Below are 20,458 nucleotides of genomic sequence, written 5' to 3' on the forward strand. Positions count from 1 at the left end.
CTGGTGATTGTTTGTCTATCAGATTTCCTGTTTCTGGTTTTGTTGGAGCTCATCGATTGGTCGCTGATTGTGTTGCGTCACCGTAACGACTGACAGACTTGGGATACTATCGGACACATCTGATATTGTTGTAAGCCCCAGACTAGAAAAAGACTGATCTTGTACATCTCAGATTACCACTTTATAATTAGCAACTGAGGCGACGGGAGCGCGCAGCCAGTCCAGTCAGACTCCAGTAAAACTCCTTTCTGTTTTCAGTCTGTGACTGAGAAAATCAGCAGGTGTAAAGCCAGCATAAGGGAGAGCCCAGATCAAGGAAACTCATTTTGGCCGCTTGTATTCATGACCCGGTTGGAGGCAACACCCGCAGCTCGTGACCAAAGGTGAGGGTGGGAACGCAGATCGACCGGTAAACCGAGAGCTTCCCCTTTTTAACTCGGCTCTTTCTTTACCACGGCAGACTGATGCAGAGCTCACATCTGTCTGCCGATGCCACGCTCCATTCCTTCCTCTCTCGGGAACCAGACCGTGAGATACTTTAACTCCTCCACATGGGGGCGGGAACTCCTCATCCAATCGGGGAGGGCGCCGCCTTTCTATGGCCGAGGATCATGACCTTCCATTTGGAGATGCGAATTGGCCCGCTAGCTGCTCCAATGAGAGCTGGAGAACACGGCCAAATGAGCCAATAGAACCACATCGTCTGCAAAACGGCAGAGACCCAATCCTGAGGCATCGAGACCGGAGGCCTAAATCCCCCGGCTACACCTGGATCTTGTGTCCATAAAGGTTATGAACAGAGTCTGGTGAAGTGTGAAACCCGTCGGCTGGACAAACCCTGAGATGCAGGCGAGCTGGATCTTGTGTCCCACCGCCAGCAGCCTCTGGCCGGCCGCCTCACCCTTCCTGCCTTTCTGCTTCTTCGCTGACTCCACGCTGGGGTCCGGGGTCTCAGATGGGGGCTCGACTGGAGGAGAGATCAGAGAAATACTCAGCAAAGTTTGAAACTTGGAGGGTGGAGATGGGAGGAGTCCATCTGGTCCATCACACCTCGGACACAGCCCATCCTCCGTCTTGGAAGTACAGATTACGACGTCACACAACGTCAGTTCAATTTGACCACTGCATCACGGATGAAGAATGAGCAGAAGGTAACTAAGGAGCAGAGCATCTTGCTCAACAAGGGTCAGGTCAGTGACTCCGAGTCGCACACCTTCGCCGCTTCGCTGCTGTTTGGGCTTCCTGGGCTTCTTGCGGTTGCGGATGCTGCTGCTTTTCTTTTGGACGGCGAGCCGCCGGTCGTCTTCCTTCGCCTCGTCCTCTTGCAGCGTGCTGGAGCGACTCGACGCATCCTGCCCGTCCGGGCCGGCGTGGCCGGTGCCAGATTCTGCAGGGACCATGCCTCCCTGCGGGACGAGGCGGCCATGGTCAGCATTAAGAATGCAACGTCAAAAGGTCAAAAGGAAGCAAACCTTTGCACCAACCTTCTGGAGCCGGTCAGTGGTTTCCAGCTGTTCCAGGGCGGTGGGAGAGTCTGTCACGTCCACTTCCTCATCTTCTTCGCCTTCCTTCCTCGTTCCATCGTCGCATTCCTCGCTGTGATTCTTCTCGTCCTTGCGAGTCCCCGATGAAGTGCTTTGCTCCTCCAGGGGGCCCTCGTGGTCCCACAGACCATAGCGCTGAACACACATATTTTTAACCTCTTGAAATATACATCGCATTTTTCACAATCTCCGAAGAAATTGGAACAGAAACCGAAAAAAATAAACAATTTAATAAAACAAATAGATACATTTTCACCCCAAAACCAAAATTTCAAATGAGAGAAACCATTCAGCTTTTCAGTTATTTGAGAGCCGTCTGTCCACGGGGTCGTCAGCGAGAGGCCGGATCTCACCATCAGCAAAGATCTGTGGAAGAAGAGAGCCAGCAGCTGCAGGAGGTCGTATCTGATGTAGTTGTCGGTCTTCTCCAGGCCCAGGATGCGCGGCGGGAAGAAAGGCTTGTCCTCGTTCAGAGTCATCTCGTAAACGCTGTTCCATGGAAAGAATCCAAACTGGAAAAGGTACTTCACCAACACCATCACCTGGGGGGGCGGGCAGCACATCAGGTTCTGAAGGCCTACATTTGTGAATGTTCTCAACTTAACTTATAAAGCACTGTCATCACTTTGTGCTTTCAAAGCACTTTACACTAGATGACACACACACACACACACACACACACACTCACACACACACACACACCCATGGCTGTAGAGCTGCCATACAAGGTGCTAACTTGGCCATCTGGAGATACCTGGATTTTAGTGACTTGCACAAAGACACCTTGGCATGCAGGCAGGAATCAAACTGCAAGCCTCCCGGATGGAGGAACGCCTGCTGTAGCCACTGGACCGCCGCTGCCCAATGAGGCCAGTAGCTCGGGGTTCTCACCTCTGTGTAGACGATGGCGGTCATCCAGAACCGTTTCGTGGGTCTTGGGACGGCCAGCATGGCCCAGAGGAACACCATGATGGGCAGCACCAGGGAAATGGCGGAGGCGCTGACCACGTTGTTCAGCACGATGATGAAGTAGCAAACGATCTCGGAGTTGGCGGCCAGCAGGCTGTGCAGGGCGAAGAGCAGCTTGAGCGGGCGGTTCTGGTTGTTGTAGAACTCTCTGCTCTGCTCCAGCTCCTCGATGAAGAACTGCCTGCGGGGATCAGGCACTGTCTCGGTCAGGAATCAGTCAGCCTACGTCGGAAGCTAGCCAACCATGAATCCTACGCAGAGGCGATGTATATTCAAGTTGCGTATCATCGTCGCTTCGGCAGTATTCCATGAGTGCACTTGCACTACAAAGAGATTTCCAAACGGCAACAGATTATGCCGTCATGATTCTGTCAATTCTAAATTGTGATACCATGACCAAACCCGTCGCCAGCTTCTGCTTTAATTCTGATCTCCGTCGCAGCTCGACTCTAGATTTGCATTGAGACTGAGACGTAACAGGATAGATACCGAGATTCGCGTCAATACCGCTTTTCTCGGTCATGAACGCTCCTCACCTGTCCCCAAGGAGCTCACTGGCGGTTCTGGAGTGCCTGTGCTGTTTGGGCTGCTCAGGGACCAGCTCCCCACCGCTGGGCGGGGCGTCCTCGCCCGGGAGATTTGCAGTGCTGTTGAGTCTTGGCCTCGGGGTGGAGCGGCCCGTCACGCCTTCACTGTCCACCTCCAGGAAGCTGCCAACACAAGCTCATCCGGGTTAGAATCCCGACAGGCTTCTCCAACATCACCCAAATTTCATGGATTCCCTACGATTACCCCCAAAACCCAACTGCAAGGCGGTGGGCTGGTCTCTGATGGCAAATGGTCTCCACCTATATGTGGCTTCAAAATGCCCATGGCGGCAGAGCCGCCATACTCGCCGCTAACTAGGTCATTGTAAGTAACTCGGGGATTCGGTGTTTTGCCCAGGGAAGCGTCTGCATGAGAGTGGAATCTCACCAGTACGATATTCTGATCGTTGGGATGGCCGCTCTACCAGCTGAGCCACAAACACTCTGTCCACCGCTTCACGCTGAACACACACTCACTTGTACGTGGTGGAGTTCTCCATGTCGGTCTCGCCCAGGCAGGTCTCCAGCGTCGGGCTCTCGCCGGCCACGGACAGCTGGTCCACCGAGGAGTCTTCTGTTGAGTGATGCTGCTCCTGAGCACAGAGACCAACGCAAGTCATCTAATGTCACGCAACCAAACACTTGTATCTCTTGACTACCAGTTATGAGTTTCGGAGAGGGTCAAAAGTGAGTCTGGACGATACCACGCCGCAAACCCTACAAATTAAAAAAAAGGTACTTGATCCAACCGAGCAAGGACTACATTGCCGACCCCTATTACTTCGTTAACACTTCCATGGGCACCAGATGGAATAGTTCCTACGGTAAGGCGATCCTTCTCAGGCTTGTTGTCGGGATCCAGATCCTTCAATTTGGATCAGACAGCGCAGCATGATCCTTCGCTTGGAGGGGGAGCTCATTTAAAAGAAGCAGACTATCTTGGAAGGGAGGATGGTGGGGTGGTGATGAACGTGATCAGACCTGGGATGTCTCAGCCTCCTGCAAAGTGATCCTAATAGCTGAAAGGCCGCTAGTGTGCTGGGCAAACATCCATGTTGTAGTTACCTGCTTTATCTTGTGTAAGATGAAGTAGCGTTCATTGCACAGAACAGTCGACGTCTCCCTGTACTGTTTGGTCAGCAGGTTGAGCCACTGGGTCAGGCCGTCCACCATGGCGAGAACTATAGCCCACAGAAACATCAGGATGTCCAGGATCCTCTGGACCATCTCACCATGACCTGCGCAGACACAGGGGAGAAAAAGTGAAATGAATAAAAAGTCAACTACAGGTGAACTACAATTTGTCTTGACAATATAATCTTGCTAATCGGGTAGCATTATGACAGACTTATGCTAGTCATGATACAACACCTGCTCCAAACTAAAAGACTTTAAATGAGATTGACAGCGGATGCTGTTTCCAAATAATGCGCTACCGTACCAGACTCCTTTTCCTCGGTCTCTTCCTCTTCTTCCTGGATCAGAGGGTCCTCGAAAACATCGTCACCGCAGCCTACTCAGGCATGTGCGCACCCCGACACACACACACACACACACACACACACACACACACACACACACACATACACACACAGGTATTAATGGGACATAAACGCACCAAACGGTAGCTTTATCCCAACGCAACACAACAATCAATTCACCCAACCAAATTCAACCAAGTACTCAATGCACATCAACAAAATAGTGTGAGATGAAAGGATTTGCTATTTAATTCCCCGTAGTCTTACTTTCAAAGTTTATCTGCACTGGCTTTTGGTTTTACTTGGCAGCAGCACTAAACAGGAAATCTCACTTAGCCTAGCTATTTAGATGACAAAAGGAGATACCTTTAGGGCATGAAACAAGTTTCAACTAAAATGTGGGGAGGACGCAGAAGACACTTCATTGGCTGAGAGTAAATCAACTAGGTTTCCATAATAATCCAATGGATGCAAAAAATTAAACAAAGTAAATCATAGGTTTCCACTTCTCTCACTTGGCATAGCTCCGGGCAATACTTTCTGCCGTTTTTCCTCCGCGGCTCGCTCACCTGTCACCGAGCAGGCTTCATGTTGTGAAGCCGGCTGTTCTTCTTTGTCTTTCAGCTCCACCCTTCTCAGCTGCCTCTGGCGTCTCTGGCGGTCCCTGACGGCTGTTTTTACACCGCTCACCCAGGCCTGGTAGGCCAACTAGGACCGGGAGCAAACAGGACAGACACCTCAGGCTCCTTGGACGCGAATGAAAGATGAGTTTGCTCTGAAAAGAGTCAGGCTCGGCACCCGGCTGAGCTGCATGAGGCCACTTGACCAGTTTACTTCAAGCGTGGTTGGAAACGGCGGCGCAGCAGTTAGCTCTTCTGCCTAGCAGTTAGCTCTTCTGCCTCACAACAGGAAAGTCAACCTTGATGTGTCCCGAAAATATACAACAATCTCTCCAATAAGGGGAGCCTTCCAACAGATTTGCATTTTTTTTTCTGGCATCTGACCTGATAAGCGGTCTGCCTCTGAGGCTTCTGTTCTTCGGACTGCAGCTCCTCTTCACCCTCGCTGTCTGACTCAAATAGGTAGTAGTCTCCTGAGTGCAACACTGCAAGAAACACATTCAACCTCTTCACTACGCTCAAGTGAATAATATATGTATATATGTATATATATATATGTGTATATATATATATATATATATATATATATATATATATATATATATATATATATATAAATATAGATATGTTTATTGGTATGTATCCCAATTGAGATCCAGTTGTGCCTCTTGATACATGTCAAGGAGTCACGTTACACCCCAAAAGTTTAGCCTCCAAACTGTGGAAATGAGTCAAACTGTACTGTTTGTGGAGCCTCAGAAGAGCTTAGAAGTTTTAGCTCAAGGAGGTGTCGCTGTGCCTGTCATGCCACACCACACCTGTGGCATGGTCCAACCACGGCTGGTACCACTTTTTCTTTTTGGACCGCTTCTTGTCTTTCTTGGGGTCTGTCAGGAAACAAGAGCGGGTCATGAGTCGCCGTTGCAGACAAGTGTACCTGTCCAACTTTGAAGCAGGTTCATCCTACCGGCAGCTTGGCTCTCGCTCGATTCGTCCGCTGTCTTGTGTCCCTCTCTGTACTTCTGTTGCTTTGCGCGAATCCTCTGCATACTGACGTAAAGAGGACAGAGTTGAGTCGGGTTAGGAGACAATCGTCTTTGCTCAAACTCCATCTATTTCTCACGTAAGAGACAAAGTGCCTTCGTTCAACTGCTGTCGATGTTACGACTGGACGCAGCGGGTCCACCACAGGTAAGCTAACGCCAATATTAGCTTGGAGCTGCAAAAGCAGGTGTTTTGGGTCTAGGAGTGGAAGCGGGAGGGAAGCCTTACGATCTCTTCAGCTGCGACAGGGACTTCTTCTCAGCTTGTTGGTGGAACTTGATATTCTTCACCATGCTGGCTCTGAAGAGTTCGAATCCCCTTGAGGAGAAGCAGAGATGGTTGCCATGGTTACCCTGGAGTTAACGTCAACATCTAGTTCATTCAAAATGATGAGATCCATCGTATACACGAACGGAGCTGTAGACGGAATGTGGACATTGTTGTGGCTCCACCTACAGTGAAGTGACCCTGACCGTAAAATAAGGAAACAGCTTTAGCTCTGATTTAGCTCCAGACTGGGAGAATCGAGACTTGTTTTTACCGTCTTTGTTCAGGCACAGCGAAATTTAGCGATGAGAGCTCCCGGCTCGGAGTATGTACAGGCTTTTATAAAAAGACAAATAAATAGACTGACAAATAATTTACGCGGTGCGTAGTTCTATACATGATGCAGATGGTCAGAAGGGTGATATGAATATGAAGTGCAGGGTATCGTCTCTGCAGATAGGTTGGAGTGGTTGTCAGCAGGAGGGCATTGTATTAGTGTGTGTGCGTGCGTGCGTGCGCGTTCAGGTGTGAATGTGAGTGCTCTGCTGGGGGATGGGGGGCGGTTGCTTGCAAGACAGGGAGCGTTTGAGGGAGAGATTGCTTTTAGGGTTCTTGGGAAGAAGCTGTTTTTGTTTTCTTACCTTGAAGCCTGTTTGGCAAATGCCTGCAACTCTGCTGTCACATGGAGGAAGTAGAAACTCAGGAAGACCCTCCTCTGCAGCAACAGGAAGAAGAAACAGATACTGTCCCAGATGATCCCGGCTTCTTCCACTGGGAGGCTACACGTCTTGTCACTGACCGTGTTTGCTTTTGGGAAAACAAATCCACGCTAAACATATCCAGCCAAAACAACCAGATAAACAGATTTCCAAGGGAGGTGTCTCGTGGAGACGCTTACGGTCATAGTATCCTTTGACGGTGCATACAAGGCTAAAGAGCTGGATCACCCAACAGAAGCCCTTCTGCATCTCAAACACAAACACACACGCCAGGATCTGCAACACACAATCAGAATCATGGAACTGTTGTCTACTTTAAGTTCCTACCGACTGCCTCCCTCAGTTTTGACCCTACTGTATCTCAGAAGGTTGACCTCTATTAGAGAAAACCGCCGGCCTGACAGTGAGACGTTGATTTACTTCATGCCGAAGCACTTAAACGACATCATTTGACATCATTGTTTGCGTGAAGGTGTAGGCAATGTTTGTAGAACGGCTATTTATAGTCAACTACAGGTGTAACGGCCTGGCTCTGTACTCGGTCCCCTGTTGTTTCAGTTAATAAACATTGTGTTTGCTCCCTTGACATATTGTTCATTACCCATCCAGATGCAGACATACATACCCATACCATACGAGAAAAAAATACAAGCAAAGCAAATATTCAAATACAGTGTTAGGAAAAGCAGGCACTAAGGTAAGGCACTATTGTCTGTTCTCGAGTGAAATACAGCACTTCTTCTGCAGCTACAATGATAGGCTTTATACGTACCGACAACATGTTTTTGGATATAATGACCGCCACGTTGTACATGATGAGGCAGTCCCACAGGATGAGGCGGGTCCTTGAAGGCTTCACCAACAGTTTGGTCCCAAAAAGCAGGAAAAAGAAGCAGGAGAGAAGGTAGCCCAAGCCGAACACCGAGACCCGAGTGGCCCCGGTAATGAAGACCACGGCCAGTACCAACCAGAACAGGTGGCGAAACACTAGAACCTTGGCCATGTCCAAGTAACTCCTGGGGGAAGAGGAGGACAAAGGTTAAATAATCCGCTATAACACTTTGGAGTAATATTTAGGGATGGTAGTTTCTCTGTTTCATACGGTATTTTCATGACTTGAAGTGCCATCGAATGACTCCGAAGAGCAATGCAGCGAATAGGGGCAAAACCATTTCATGAAGAATGGCACAGGAACCTTTCACAAGTGGAGTGATTGGTCTTGATTACTTATTTCCAGCTGAACCCGCCCCGTACCTGTGCAAGGCATTTATTTTTACTTTCATTCCCATCATTCCGCCTACAATCCCAGTCAACGGCAAAGCTTAAACATGTGACAAGTATAGACCCGGGTGAAGCGGTTCGCCAAGCTGGGATACTTGTGGAAATCTTCTTGTTGTGGCAACTTGAGGACGTTTCAACCCTCATCCGAGAGGCTTCTTCAGTTCAGAACTGACAAGAAGATTTTGCCAAGAATTCACCGGGACCGCATGACAGGGAACCTCCACGAGGAGATGCTGGGATATTATATTTGACACGAGTTCATCTCCAGGGAATGGAGAGTGCGTTTACCTGCAGTTGATGAAGTTGGGCGCTGGGTTAAAGAGACGACCCTCCATGGGTTCTGGGTCGTCCGTGTTCTCCCCCGCCAGAACCATCCACTCCTCCGTGTGCTCGCACTCAAAGACCTTCCACTGCTGGGACGCACACATCAGCAGCACAAAGTCCGCTGGGGACGCATCACAATCGTCACCATCTTCGTCTTAACTGTCATCATTATTCTTCAGCGTCACAGTCACGCGGCGATGAATGAGCTAGAGCTAGAACTGCTTCAACCATATGTGCGGTTTTCACCGGCTGCGAACGTGACCGCGCCGGCGGAACCGTCACCGGAACTGAAGGTGACCGTGTTTGGATGGTTGCCGGAAACAGCGGAAGCCCGGCTACAGCGAGTCATGCCGCATTGCAGGTGTTCAAGCTCAGGGTTAATGAGGACAGGTCAAAGTAAGTCAGAATAGAAGGACTTTGTATAGTTTGACAAAGCCATGGGGAGCGAAAGAGGGCTAACGTACCTATCAAATTTTTGGAATTCGGCACAGTGTAGAAATCCGGCAGGTAGATCCATTTAATAAGAGCGGAGTTCATCAGAACCGGGGTGTTCCAGCGCCAGGGGTAGTCTGCCATACCAACGCAAACACAAACACACTGAATCGGAAGCCCACGTTCTGCACAGGGCAACACAAGTCCGGCTCGGAAAACTGACGCGCTTCCTCCGGTAAGGTGGGACTACATTACGAAACTGCTACGGCTGTGAAATGGCGTGATGCTATCCGGCATTTCATCTGAATAAAAGAATTGACAACTAATGGCCGACTAAATAAAGATGACATTTTCACACAGACTTCCCCTGTGTTTTTGCCCTGGATGTTAAAAACCTCTTTGGTGCGTTGGATTGGTGGCAGTCTCACCTATGCAGAGGGCCGGGGGGATCCCCACACACAGAATGTACTGGTAGATCATGAAGATGGACAGAAAGAGGCAATACTTGGGCCAGATCCTGGCGATCGCCGCTCGCCGCCGCCTCACCAAAATGGCCACCAACCAACAGCCGTGGATGATGACCAGGAAGTTCATCCGCTGGCCGATGACATTGACCGTCATCAGAAAACAGATCTGTGTGATGATTGACACAAAAATAACAATTTTGATGAAAAATACAAAACAAAACAGGAGAAGCTAACGCGAACAGTGACTCAGGATTCACATGGAACTTGCGTGTGGCCGTAGGCAGAAAAACATTCAGAAATACTGCCAGAATTATTGCCGTCGAACGAAAACAACATTTCCAATCCCATGGCAGTCGAGGGCCTCCAATGAAGCTACCGCATGTTTTTGGACTGCGGGAAGAAACCGCAGAACCTTGAGGTTTTAACTCATTTGGACACGGGGAGAACGCGGGGAGGGTTCGCACCGTCAGAATCAAACCGGAGACCGTCTTGCTTTTCGGTAACAGCAAAACAATTTCTAATTTTTTCAACATTTTTTTTACTCCAATAGTTTGCATATTCCTATGGCGGGCAATTCTTACATTTGATCAATGTGTGGCCCTCATTATTTATGATTTATTTCCCACTCACATATCCTTTGCCATCTTTGCTAACAATCGAATGCAGTTTCACACCGGGGAGGTGTTTCTTGCTCAGGGACACATTGGCAAAAGCTTTTGTCCGTCAGTGTCAGCGTTTTCCCTCGTTTCTACACAGAAGACGGAAAGGACAGCTGGATCGGACGAAGGTACCTCCAATCCAAACTTGTAGAAGGTGTAGTTGAGCAGGTACTTGAGGCAGGAAACGAGGCCCTTGTCCAAAGTGTCTCGAGTGGCCCTGGGGAAAAGAGCCGGGATGGTAGGGGGGGATCGTTGGAGCTGCCGGTAGTGGTGAGCCTGGTGACGATACACCGTCGCCTCAAACACGAGCAGCATCAACACAATTAGGTGGTTCTGGGAAAAGATAATTGACATTGATGGAGGCGGCGCCGGATAAACAAATGGACCTGTGAAGCCATTCAACACAGGTAGAACATGAGGAACGTCTGGGTTTTTCAACCCCCACAGATTTACTCCATCAAAAAATATTAGCCAGAAATGAAGCGATTTATTTAAATTATTTGTACCTTGCTGTAACCCAGGACAGTATCATCTTTGCGGATGCCAAACCACTGCGCTGGATCCACTGGCTCCTTGTACAGGGTGGAGCTATTGATCTCCTCAGCCAACAGATTGCTCTCATTTGTCAAAGGCTGTGACAGAACAGAAATAGTTAATATCAACATGTACCCTGAATCCAAAAGAGGGCATACATTGTGTATTTCATGTGAACAACAACAAAGTACTGCTCATAAACTGAGGGTAGATGGTAGAACTAAAACTCAGCAGCCATACATTTGGATCCTTTGGTTCACCGTTTGGTAAATTTGAGGGTACTATCTTGTACGTTTTGAACTGGATCCACAGCCTGGTGAAACCCAGTAAGTACGGGCAGATGTGATGCCAAAATCCTAATCCCTTGTTTTGTTTGGCAGAACTTCCAGGACTGGAGTCCTGAAACTGCTTAAGATACCTTGTCTTTCTGTTCGTGTGCGTGTCCATTCGCGCTTGCGCTGTCCTACCTTGCTGCAGTTGCTGGAGTACTCGACCGGGTCGACCACACTGAGCTGGTAAAGCATCTTGCACATGATAATCACACACACCCAGGCAGTGGACAGGCAGGACGCCATGGGTCTGAAGCGACTGTAGGGCATCGCCAGAGACCACAGGACCACCAGGAGCAGGTTGATCACAGACGGCTGCGACAAACAGAAACAAAGCTCCTGAGGCGCCCGTGCAGCGTGGCGTCTTTCGTGCCCGTCACTGCAGAAATAAACAGCGCTGACGTGAGTACACGCGAGACTTACCTCCTCAAGTGCAACCCAAACAGAGAAGAAGGCCACCATCTTCAGGATGTGGAGCTCCAGAAGCCTCCAGATGAAAACTTGACCTTTTGTGAGGATGTCCGAGAACCTTCTGGACAGAACCAGCAACCTGTCCATCACTAGGCCCCACTTACTGGGCATCAGGTCTCCTGATTGAGGGAGGAGAGGATGATGTGGGAGAAGACGGAGGGACGGAGACGGGACAATGAAAGATGATGGAGACGGGATGGAGCAGATGGATGGAGGGCGAAGGGGAAAGATGGGAGAGAATTTGGACGAATGATAACAGAAAAGGGCAGAAATGGAAAAGAAGGCAGAGGGAAGGACGGAAGGGAGAAAGACGGGATGGTCGGATAATAAGTGAGAGAAAGAAAGGATGGATGGATGGAGGGAAAAAGGAGAAGAGAGGAGAGGAAGAAGGAGCAAGGAGAAAGAGAGTGACACAACAAGTCCAGAGATCGATCAGTGACAAGAAGCAAAACTTTGAATAGATTTTCTTTTTCTGAAAGAGAGTCACATCTGTAATCTTCATCTGTGGATTTTTACCTTCACCTACAGACTCGTCGTCAATGTTTGTGACCAGATCTTCCTCCTCGAAGTTCACCCCGACATCAGTGGCGTCGACCCTCTCTGCTCTCTCGCTGCTCTTCTTCCTGAAAGAAGCGATACCTCGTGACTGAAGCAACATCTCAACATCAGCCATTGCTTTCTCCCTCCGGAGCCACAAACTGATTGGAAACTGTCCGCCGATGGCCTCCGGATGTGAAGATTAAGAAAAATATTTTTAAAAATCAATCAATCTACGTCTAACGTCTCCTAGCTAACGGAGACAAGGGTTGACTGGCAAACACTGAACTTTGAAGGACCTTTGTGGTTCCCATGTGGTAGCTGTGGGGAGACAGAGGCGATGAGCCCCAGCCGTGCACACAGTTGCATCCCTCAGACCAGAGGCCGGCAAACTTTTAGGCTCAGGGGCCGCATTGACTTTCAGAAGACAGGCCGGGTCACCACAAGATATGGTGATCCATATAAAAAAAAAACACTTGTTAACAGTACAAGTCAGACTTGTCTGACATTTGCTTTGAACATAAAACCAGCACGGTTTTGGAGGCTCTGACGTTTGCGTGCATCTCATGCACGCACCGTTTTTTCCTCTTGTACCTTCACGTCCAGCTCATTCATGTGCCAGTAAGTCCACAGTAAAGGCTAAATCACAAAGCCAATCTGTATCATTCAGCTCAGGAAAATTCTCAAGTGTTCTCAAGTAGCTCCAAAAACGAAATAATCTCCTTTTTGAGCTCCAACATTTATTGATCCAGTCATTCAATCATTCACATCAAGCACTAATACGGTACCAATCTTTGGCGGGCCGGATTATAAAGACCAGCGGGCCGGATATGGCCCGCGGGCCGTAGTTTGCCCACCCCTGCCTCAGAACAACATCCCCAAGAATCTCCTGACTGCCAGCTACTATTCGTCTGCAAAGACGCCAACCTTTGGGCCCTCCTGCGATATTCTTTTGGACTCGAGAGGGGAAGCAGGAACGGGTTTTGGATGAATCCAATCAAGATTGCCTTCTCGGATAAAAAAGCCAGGCTTTCCTACCCTCCTTGTCATGGACATCCCCACAGCCCTATTTCTACTTTGGACCTTGAAACAGCGTCCGTCCCCCGTCCAGCTGCCCCGCCGCTGGTCCCAATGGGATCGGTGGTTGGCCTGCTCTTTGGTGGGAAGTGCTTGAATGAAACTCCCCGCCGCACAAGTTCATCTCACTCGCACGACACCATGGATTCTCGGCAGCGACCAACACCTATTTCTAAAAACGACTGTTCAGTTAGCTAGGTAACATGATATTTCAATATCCCACTTGTAGCTTCCAAGTAAGACGGTTGCTGTCTTCTTGCATAATACGTGTCGTCTGCCAGGGGAATTTGACGACTTTTCTTAGTTTAATGCTTAATCCAAAGTCCAAGTCCCATGTCATTCATATACTTTATCATCCTCACTTTTGACCTGATGTTTGATCTTGACTCTACATTTTCATTGCAAATGCTCAACCATATGTACTGGCTGTGATAGGTTCACATCATTTGCCAGACATTCTGACACGCTGTCAGATTCGGGTCCACCTTTAGCATCTCGGATCTTGAGTTTTACACTGGCGTGAAAGTTCCTCTTTGCATGTTACCTGTGGATGGGAGTGACATTCTCCAGGTCAGTGATTCTCATGAAGGGCTTGTGGAAGTAGTGCAGCTGCAGGATGCAGGCCAGCAAGAAGAAGCCTGGGATCAGAATGCTGCTGAAAAGCTCAGATAGGGCGAATGTCTCCAGGCCGATCGCTGCCAGCCTGGGAAGAATAGAGCAAGTATATGTAAAACTTATCCCATGGCGGAAGAGAAAACAATGTATGCCCGGCTGATGTTAACTGCACAGTGTTGATTGATAAAGATTGCTGGGGTTAGGAAGTGGATAGTAGCTACATTAGCATCGGCGTGGTGCCTACAAGTTGCTGTCCCAGGTGTTGGGACAGTCAGAGTAGTGTTTGATGTATGCCGCACAAGCTATGCCGTTATGAGCTGGAGGCACGTAAAGGTAAAGCAAATAATATCCCGAACGCAGAGAATCAATATTGACCGAGCCCCGTCCCCCAGGGCAGCACGAGAACCTACTGTGGTTCCGTGAAACCAGTGAAGTTCCTCCAGTATCCGGGAAAGTCCTCAAACTGGTAGGTGTAGATGGCGATCAGCACCAGCATCGTGTAGGCCACCACCAGCCACCAGAACAGCTTCAGCAGGCGCCGCCACAGAGAGTAGTACACCTGGAAGACGACCAGTCAGCAGTTCCCAGACATCCGAGGACGACTCGGAGGCGCCGATTACATCCAGGATTACAAATGGGGGTCCTACTGACTTCAAATTCAATTCTCAATCGCAACGGGGTCCAGGACACGTGGGCTGACAGAGCAGATCTGTTCTGTCGTTTTAAGCGGTTTTGAAAACTCTTCTTTCTTTACTGACTCCTTCAAAATCAAATATTCAGGGTTTTATGAGGTGTTAATGCCGGAGAGCTTTTGGGCGCAGGTACGGAAAACACTGTGGTCGAGCTGCTGTAAATGGGACCCAAACACCGCTTGAATACACTCTTTCAGTAGGAAGTTGTTTTTGGCCACAAAGGCGGTTGATGTTTTAAAAAAAACAACAAAAAATCAATTGGGCTTAAATTAATATTTTGAATTCCAGGGTTATCATCAGACTAGAATGGTTCTCTAAACCCGGTGTTTCATATCACGCATGCTGTACACCAATTAGAACAGACCTCACTGAGTCTCACTGTGCAATGGTGACACGGCGATGGAGGGCGACGCACTAAAACAGCAGAGGCTTGGTCATGTGAGTGTGAATGGGAGTTGGCGAGGGCTGCAAACCTCTGTGGCCTCTGACACTGTACAGGGAACTACGTTGGAGCTCAATGTGGCAATTAGTCATGGAGCAGGACTTAAAAGCAGTTTTTATGTGAGCCTGGGCTCGACATCTCAGCTCAGACTGGTTGTCTGTGAGGGTGGGGGATTTTCTAATATTTCAGATTCTAATGCCCATCGCAATGAGACGACTGTGAATTTTGCCTTTAAGTGAACCCTCCAGAGAGACGGCTTTCTCAGAAAAGCAGTTCTGAATGCTGTTCAGTGTTGTTTTAGAGTGCCTTCGCATTTGAGCCAAAAGGGAAGTGTGTCGTCGGGGCAGGTGATGAACCTTCAGTGGCTGACTGTTCGGTACCACCGTGGTAGACGTGGACTTTGCTTGGTTTTGGCCAGCACAGCGGTGCAGGAGTTAGCGCTTTGGACCCACGTTCTCGGTTCTCGGTGCGAGTCCGAAAGAGGGCCTCTCTGTGTGGAGTCTCCGTGTTCTCCCAATGTCTGGTCTCCTCCGGGTTCTTCGATTTCCTCCCACAGTCCCAAATCTTGCAATAGGTTAAAATTGGACACTCTAAATGGCCCAGACTGAGGTCTCTATATGTGGCCCTGTGATTGACCGGCATCGAGGGGAAACCTTGCCCTTGCCCAATGACAGCTGGGATAGGGTTAAGCGTGAGTTCAGTCCATGTGAGACAACCTTTTAGAAACTAGTGAGAAACCACAACAAAACGCCTGCTCTTTCTATTTTCCGGCTCTATTTCAGAAGAAGTTAGTTCAGATGTTCTAACCTGATAGAGGCAGAGGCAGAGCAGGAAAAGCAGCATGTAGACGATCTTGTATCCGACAAGCTTTCCCGCGAAGGAGACCATGATGAACATCCCCCCGCACACGTAGATCCAGTATTTGGCGTGACAGCTCATCACCATGCCCCCGAGGACCTTCAGGACTGACTCGTTTCTTGCTTCGACCTCTGAGGAAGACATGGGGCAAGCGGATGGGTTGGTCATAGCGGCGATGTGGAAAATCCAGAGGATGAAAATGATCAGAAAGTTTGCAGAGTTTGCTGTGAGCAGCATCCCGAGGTGCGGATATTTATTTTTGGATGAAGATACAAAAATCAACATAAAGACTGCGCCAGAAAGAAGGCGACGTGCCCTCTCGGGGTCGGAGATGAGATCCTGCCCCAAGTGGAGGAAGTCAAGTATCATCCGTCAGTAGCGATGAGGACTCCGCATTGGTCTGTCATGCAAAGGAATAAACTGTCTTGTTCCTCTCTGCGCGAAGGTATGTCGAGCCCTCGACCGAGAACTGTTGGGATTGATTTGGACGGGGGGGATTAACTGGGATGGATAGGAACATTAAGGGTCGGGATTTAGCCGATTCAAATGTGATTCTCAAATAAAGTCTGCGAAAGCCCGAAAACATAGCGATGTGGCTGTATTTTGCAACCCCACCTGTCGTCACTTCCTCCAGCGGTGTGGCCATTTTCCTCCTCCTGCTGAAGTTCTCTTTGACCGACTGACGCAGCAAGAGCCAAAATGTCAACGTGAACAGAAGCTGGAAACAGAAGAGCCAAAGTCAGGACTCAACAGAAGAACGCTAGCCGACCTATTCGAGGAACCAGGGTGCGACAGCGTGCTGTCGACCATTTCATTAGCGATCAGACAGGTGTTGCCGAAGCCCCCTGTTGAAAACACGTCGTCTCCTTCATCCGAATAAGTAACTCAAATATGTATCTAGGACTTTCGCTCCCAAGCTTCCTTCGCCTCCCATTGTCTGCTCCTGCTTCCGCGTGTTGTTCGATTGTGTCGTTTAAGTTTGGACCCTCCTGTTGGCCTATTGTTCCAAGTGATCCCAGAGTCGCTGTCCTTGTTTGATAATCTTTGAATCGGGAGGAAGGGGGACTGTATTTGAGATCTTTTTCCTGTTGCTCTCATACTTCAACAGTGATAACAATGTTATTCTCATGGACAAACCCCAAACTCATACTGCCCACAGGAACAGTTACATCTGGAGATCCGAACGTCTGATGTCATCTGTCGTGTCATTTTACCATGGCTCCGAGTCTCAGGCAAGGGTATTGGGCTTTATCCAGTCCGAGCTGTCGGAGGCTCATGGTTCCCACAGTGGTGGGCAGCTCGGGCTGGAGGTCCATGGCCCAGACATACTGCAGGCAGCACAAAGCCAGGCCGTACAGCAAGATGAAGGGGGAGCACAAGGTGGCTGCGTGCCGTCTGCAGGGGGTCGGGAGAGAAAAGGTCCAATTTGCAGAATCCAACACAGGAGGTCAGGTCAGTCATAGAGTTGCTTAAGACAAAAATCGAAACTTGGGTCTAGCGTCAAATATTGTCCGATGTGGTGTTGAGAGTACCTGGCGCGCAGGATCCAGATGAGACAAGCCCATAGCAGGAGCACGAAGGTCAGCCAACTATGGTATGTGATGCTCCACACCTGGACAAGATCCAGACAGAACGTGAGAACAGGAACGCCTGACTATCAGGACACTGTGTGTCTCTTACATGGCCAACGGTAAAGAAAAGGAGTCTGATCGCACACACTCAGCCGTGTCAGTAAAAGAACTCAGTAGAAGAACTCCGTGAAGTCCAATAACGCATCGGACAATTGTTAGTCAAAAAAAAGAGGAAAGAATGGTTCCCGTGTCTACCATCATGGCGATGAGAGCACAGACGTAGCTCTGCTGCATCACCACCTTCCCAAGCAGGTAAAATGGACTTTCGGTTTGCTGACCAGCAGGGGAGGCGACGTCTCCTGCCACAAAAAGCATGCGCGTCACAACAACTTTACACTCTGAGAGAAGTATTGCAAAATTGTAGATTGTAAATTGTATTACTGTATAAAACACAGTCATGAACACATTGGATGATCTTTTTTTTTTTATCCTGTTATTATTGTCTTTGGTCTACTCATTATTAGCAATAATCATAGCAGGATTTTCTTCAGTCCTATTCTGCGTTTCATACCCAGATCTGGTTGGCTGGCTGTTGCTGTGGCTGCTCCTTGGCTGCCCTCCACGCCCAAAGAAAGGAGCATGAGCTGCAACACACAGCACACAACGATATAGCGCGATGGATCGGTTTGGAGATGAATAAGTCAAATGAAAAACAACACAACTCTATCCAAATGACATTTTCATTTTCAGTAAGAGTGGAGAAACAGCAGGAATGATCCTGATCAGGTGTGTTTCAGTCGGCAGACAGGGGTTCTATTTTGTTGGGTGACAATCGAGTGAGTGATGACAGGAGAGAAAATCAGATCCGAACGGCATCCTGAATTTCTGTAAATAAGTTCAGCGGCTGCTCGTGTCGATGAGCCGGCGTCACATTCAAATGGCTGGAGTTTGCGAGGGTTCACCTGCGTGTCATCTTCGTAACTGTCCTTTGTCTGATTCCACGACCTCATCTCCAGCAGCTCCTCCTTCGACTCCTTCTCCTCGTCCTGTGGCTCCTCCTCAACCTGCAGACACAAAGTACGAACATATGGCCATATAGTTTTGTTGGACGGTCTGCTAAATCAAATAATTTGACAAGCCGTTGGAAGGATTGTCCTCCTCTCAAATACAGTACCCCAAGATGAGGGGATGTTGCGGTATGCTTTGCTTCGGGTGACTGTGGTAATGTTTCCAAATCTGTCCACAACCTCTAAAATTCATTTAATCTCATGGCTGATGCACAGGGTCGCCAGGCAAAAAGGCCTGGCTGTGCAAAGCTCAGCAGGAAGCAAGAGCCTGCAGCTTTGTCATCTGCATGCTGCTCTCAAACGCTTTACTGCCGCTTGTCTCTATCAGCGCCTCCCAACCTGAGGACATGGTCCTCGGCCAGGAGACGGTGGAGCGGCTTCCCTGGGTCGGGGAGGTTATCGGATCTCGTTCACGAGTTTGGGAAGAATGGAGCGGGAGATCGACTGGTGGATCGATGAAACATTAAGTGGAGTCGGCATCGGTCCGTTGTGTAAAGAAGGCACTGACCCGAAAGGTAAAAGTCTGGATTTACTGGTGGCTCTACATTCCCACCGTCACCTTTTGTCATGATCTGTGGGTGGTGACCAAAAGAGCCAGATCACGGACACGGGTGGCCAAAAGGAGCTCCCTCTGCAGGGAGTCCGGGCCCTCCCTTAGACATGGGGGAAGGAGCTCAGCCATCCGGAGAGGGCTCAGAGTAGAGCCGCTGCCAGATGAGGTGGCTAAGGCATCTGGTCAGGGTGTCTCCTGGAAGCCTCCCTGCTGAGGTGCTCAGGGTTCATCCCACCAGGAGGAGGTCCCTGGACACGCTGGAGGGACTTTGTCTATTGGCCGGCCTGGGAATGCCATGGAATTCCCTCAGAGGAGCCGGATGAAGTGGGAGAGGGAACTCTGGCTCTCTCTTGTCTTATCTGACAAGAAGTCACCGTTCTTACCCTTTGGCTGAATTTACCACAAAAGTATCTGCAGTTTGGATAGAGTGGAGGAGGAGAACGGCAGCCTGGTGAACCTTGCCAGTGTTACGGCGAGCTGAGGGCGGGGAGACACGGCAAATTTAATTTGTGCTGTTCCTCGGTTTCAACACTGTCATGAATGCATTGCCTGTCGCTGGTGGTTTGGTTCACTGCGGCCGGTTGGAAAGTCAGCATTTAACCAAACCCTCCTGGGTGCATGGGAAGCAAGAACAAGGCTGTATTTACCGAGTGCAGGATTTCCCAAGCCGTGGATCGGTCGAAATTGTCCGCGCCCGGGGCGACAGAACGCTAATTTGCTTCGGTTTTTGTCCTCCTCGTGCCAGTGTGTCGAAAATTTTCGTTTTTCTTGTCCTTCAGTTTCGGCCGATGTGGCTGCTTTGCGGCTCCAGACAGCGTCTTGGAACCAGCTGAATCAGGGATTTCTCTCCCTCTCCAGGGACTTTGTGTGTGAGGGCTTTGTTTCGTGGGTTGGAAGTGGGTTGAACCCACTTTCTTTTCTCTGATTATTACATCTGGTGGGTCTGTTTTGGAAACGAAACCAGTTGCTCCTCATCTTCTTTTACTTTCAGCTGCTTGCCACAGTGAATCATCTGGCTCCATCTAACCGTCTTCTCTGCATCCTCTTCTTTCACACCGACTAACAAAATGTCCTCTTTCATCACATCCATGAATCTCCTCTTTGGTTTACTGCTAGACCTCCTGCCTTGCAGTTCCAACTTCAACTTCCTTCTTCTTCCGGTCTTCAATATCCCTCCTCTGTCCACGTCCAAACCATCCCAGTTTGACTTTAACTCCAAAACATCTCATGTGCTGTCCCTTTGATGGACTAATTCCTGATCCTGTCCATCCCCTTCACTCCAAATGGTACCTCAACATCTGCATCTGTGCTACTTCCA

General features: G+C 49.2%; 1 protein-coding gene across 1 annotated transcript in view; it reads right to left on the reverse strand.

The window, feature by feature from the left end:
- piezo1 (piezo type mechanosensitive ion channel component 1 (Er blood group)) overlaps positions 1–20,458 on the reverse strand; it is a 70,952-nt gene that overhangs the window by 8,955 nt on the left and 41,539 nt on the right. The window contains exons 8-41 of the mRNA XM_086163277.1: positions 18,483–18,584; positions 18,092–18,164; positions 17,776–17,879; positions 17,482–17,561; positions 17,164–17,344; positions 16,565–16,667; positions 15,899–16,080; positions 14,368–14,516; positions 13,887–14,045; positions 12,245–12,351; positions 11,681–11,847; positions 11,396–11,572; positions 10,901–11,026; positions 10,527–10,727; positions 9,697–9,901; positions 9,301–9,405; positions 8,801–8,957; positions 8,004–8,247; positions 7,411–7,507; positions 7,154–7,319; positions 6,474–6,563; positions 6,169–6,251; positions 6,020–6,088; positions 5,586–5,686; positions 5,151–5,289; positions 4,542–4,613; positions 4,166–4,338; positions 3,578–3,693; positions 3,050–3,223; positions 2,436–2,694; positions 1,898–2,086; positions 1,485–1,679; positions 1,214–1,406; positions 838–967 (exon numbers count right to left, since the gene is read on the reverse strand). Of these exons, the coding sequence (XP_086019403.1) occupies positions 838–967; positions 1,214–1,406; positions 1,485–1,679; positions 1,898–2,086; positions 2,436–2,694; positions 3,050–3,223; positions 3,578–3,693; positions 4,166–4,338; positions 4,542–4,613; positions 5,151–5,289; positions 5,586–5,686; positions 6,020–6,088; positions 6,169–6,251; positions 6,474–6,563; positions 7,154–7,319; positions 7,411–7,507; positions 8,004–8,247; positions 8,801–8,957; positions 9,301–9,405; positions 9,697–9,901; positions 10,527–10,727; positions 10,901–11,026; positions 11,396–11,572; positions 11,681–11,847; positions 12,245–12,351; positions 13,887–14,045; positions 14,368–14,516; positions 15,899–16,080; positions 16,565–16,667; positions 17,164–17,344; positions 17,482–17,561; positions 17,776–17,879; positions 18,092–18,164; positions 18,483–18,584 (4,868 nt within the window). The remainder of the gene's footprint in view (positions 1–837; positions 968–1,213; positions 1,407–1,484; positions 1,680–1,897; positions 2,087–2,435; positions 2,695–3,049; positions 3,224–3,577; positions 3,694–4,165; positions 4,339–4,541; positions 4,614–5,150; positions 5,290–5,585; positions 5,687–6,019; positions 6,089–6,168; positions 6,252–6,473; positions 6,564–7,153; positions 7,320–7,410; positions 7,508–8,003; positions 8,248–8,800; positions 8,958–9,300; positions 9,406–9,696; positions 9,902–10,526; positions 10,728–10,900; positions 11,027–11,395; positions 11,573–11,680; positions 11,848–12,244; positions 12,352–13,886; positions 14,046–14,367; positions 14,517–15,898; positions 16,081–16,564; positions 16,668–17,163; positions 17,345–17,481; positions 17,562–17,775; positions 17,880–18,091; positions 18,165–18,482; positions 18,585–20,458) is intronic.

The sequence above is a fragment of the Fistularia commersonii genome, chromosome 2 (assembly GCF_037954325.1).
Source record: "Fistularia commersonii isolate RoL2024-O1a breed Wild chromosome 2, RoL_Fcom_v1.0, whole genome shotgun sequence".
Lineage (NCBI taxonomy): Eukaryota > Metazoa > Chordata > Actinopteri > Syngnathiformes > Fistulariidae > Fistularia > Fistularia commersonii.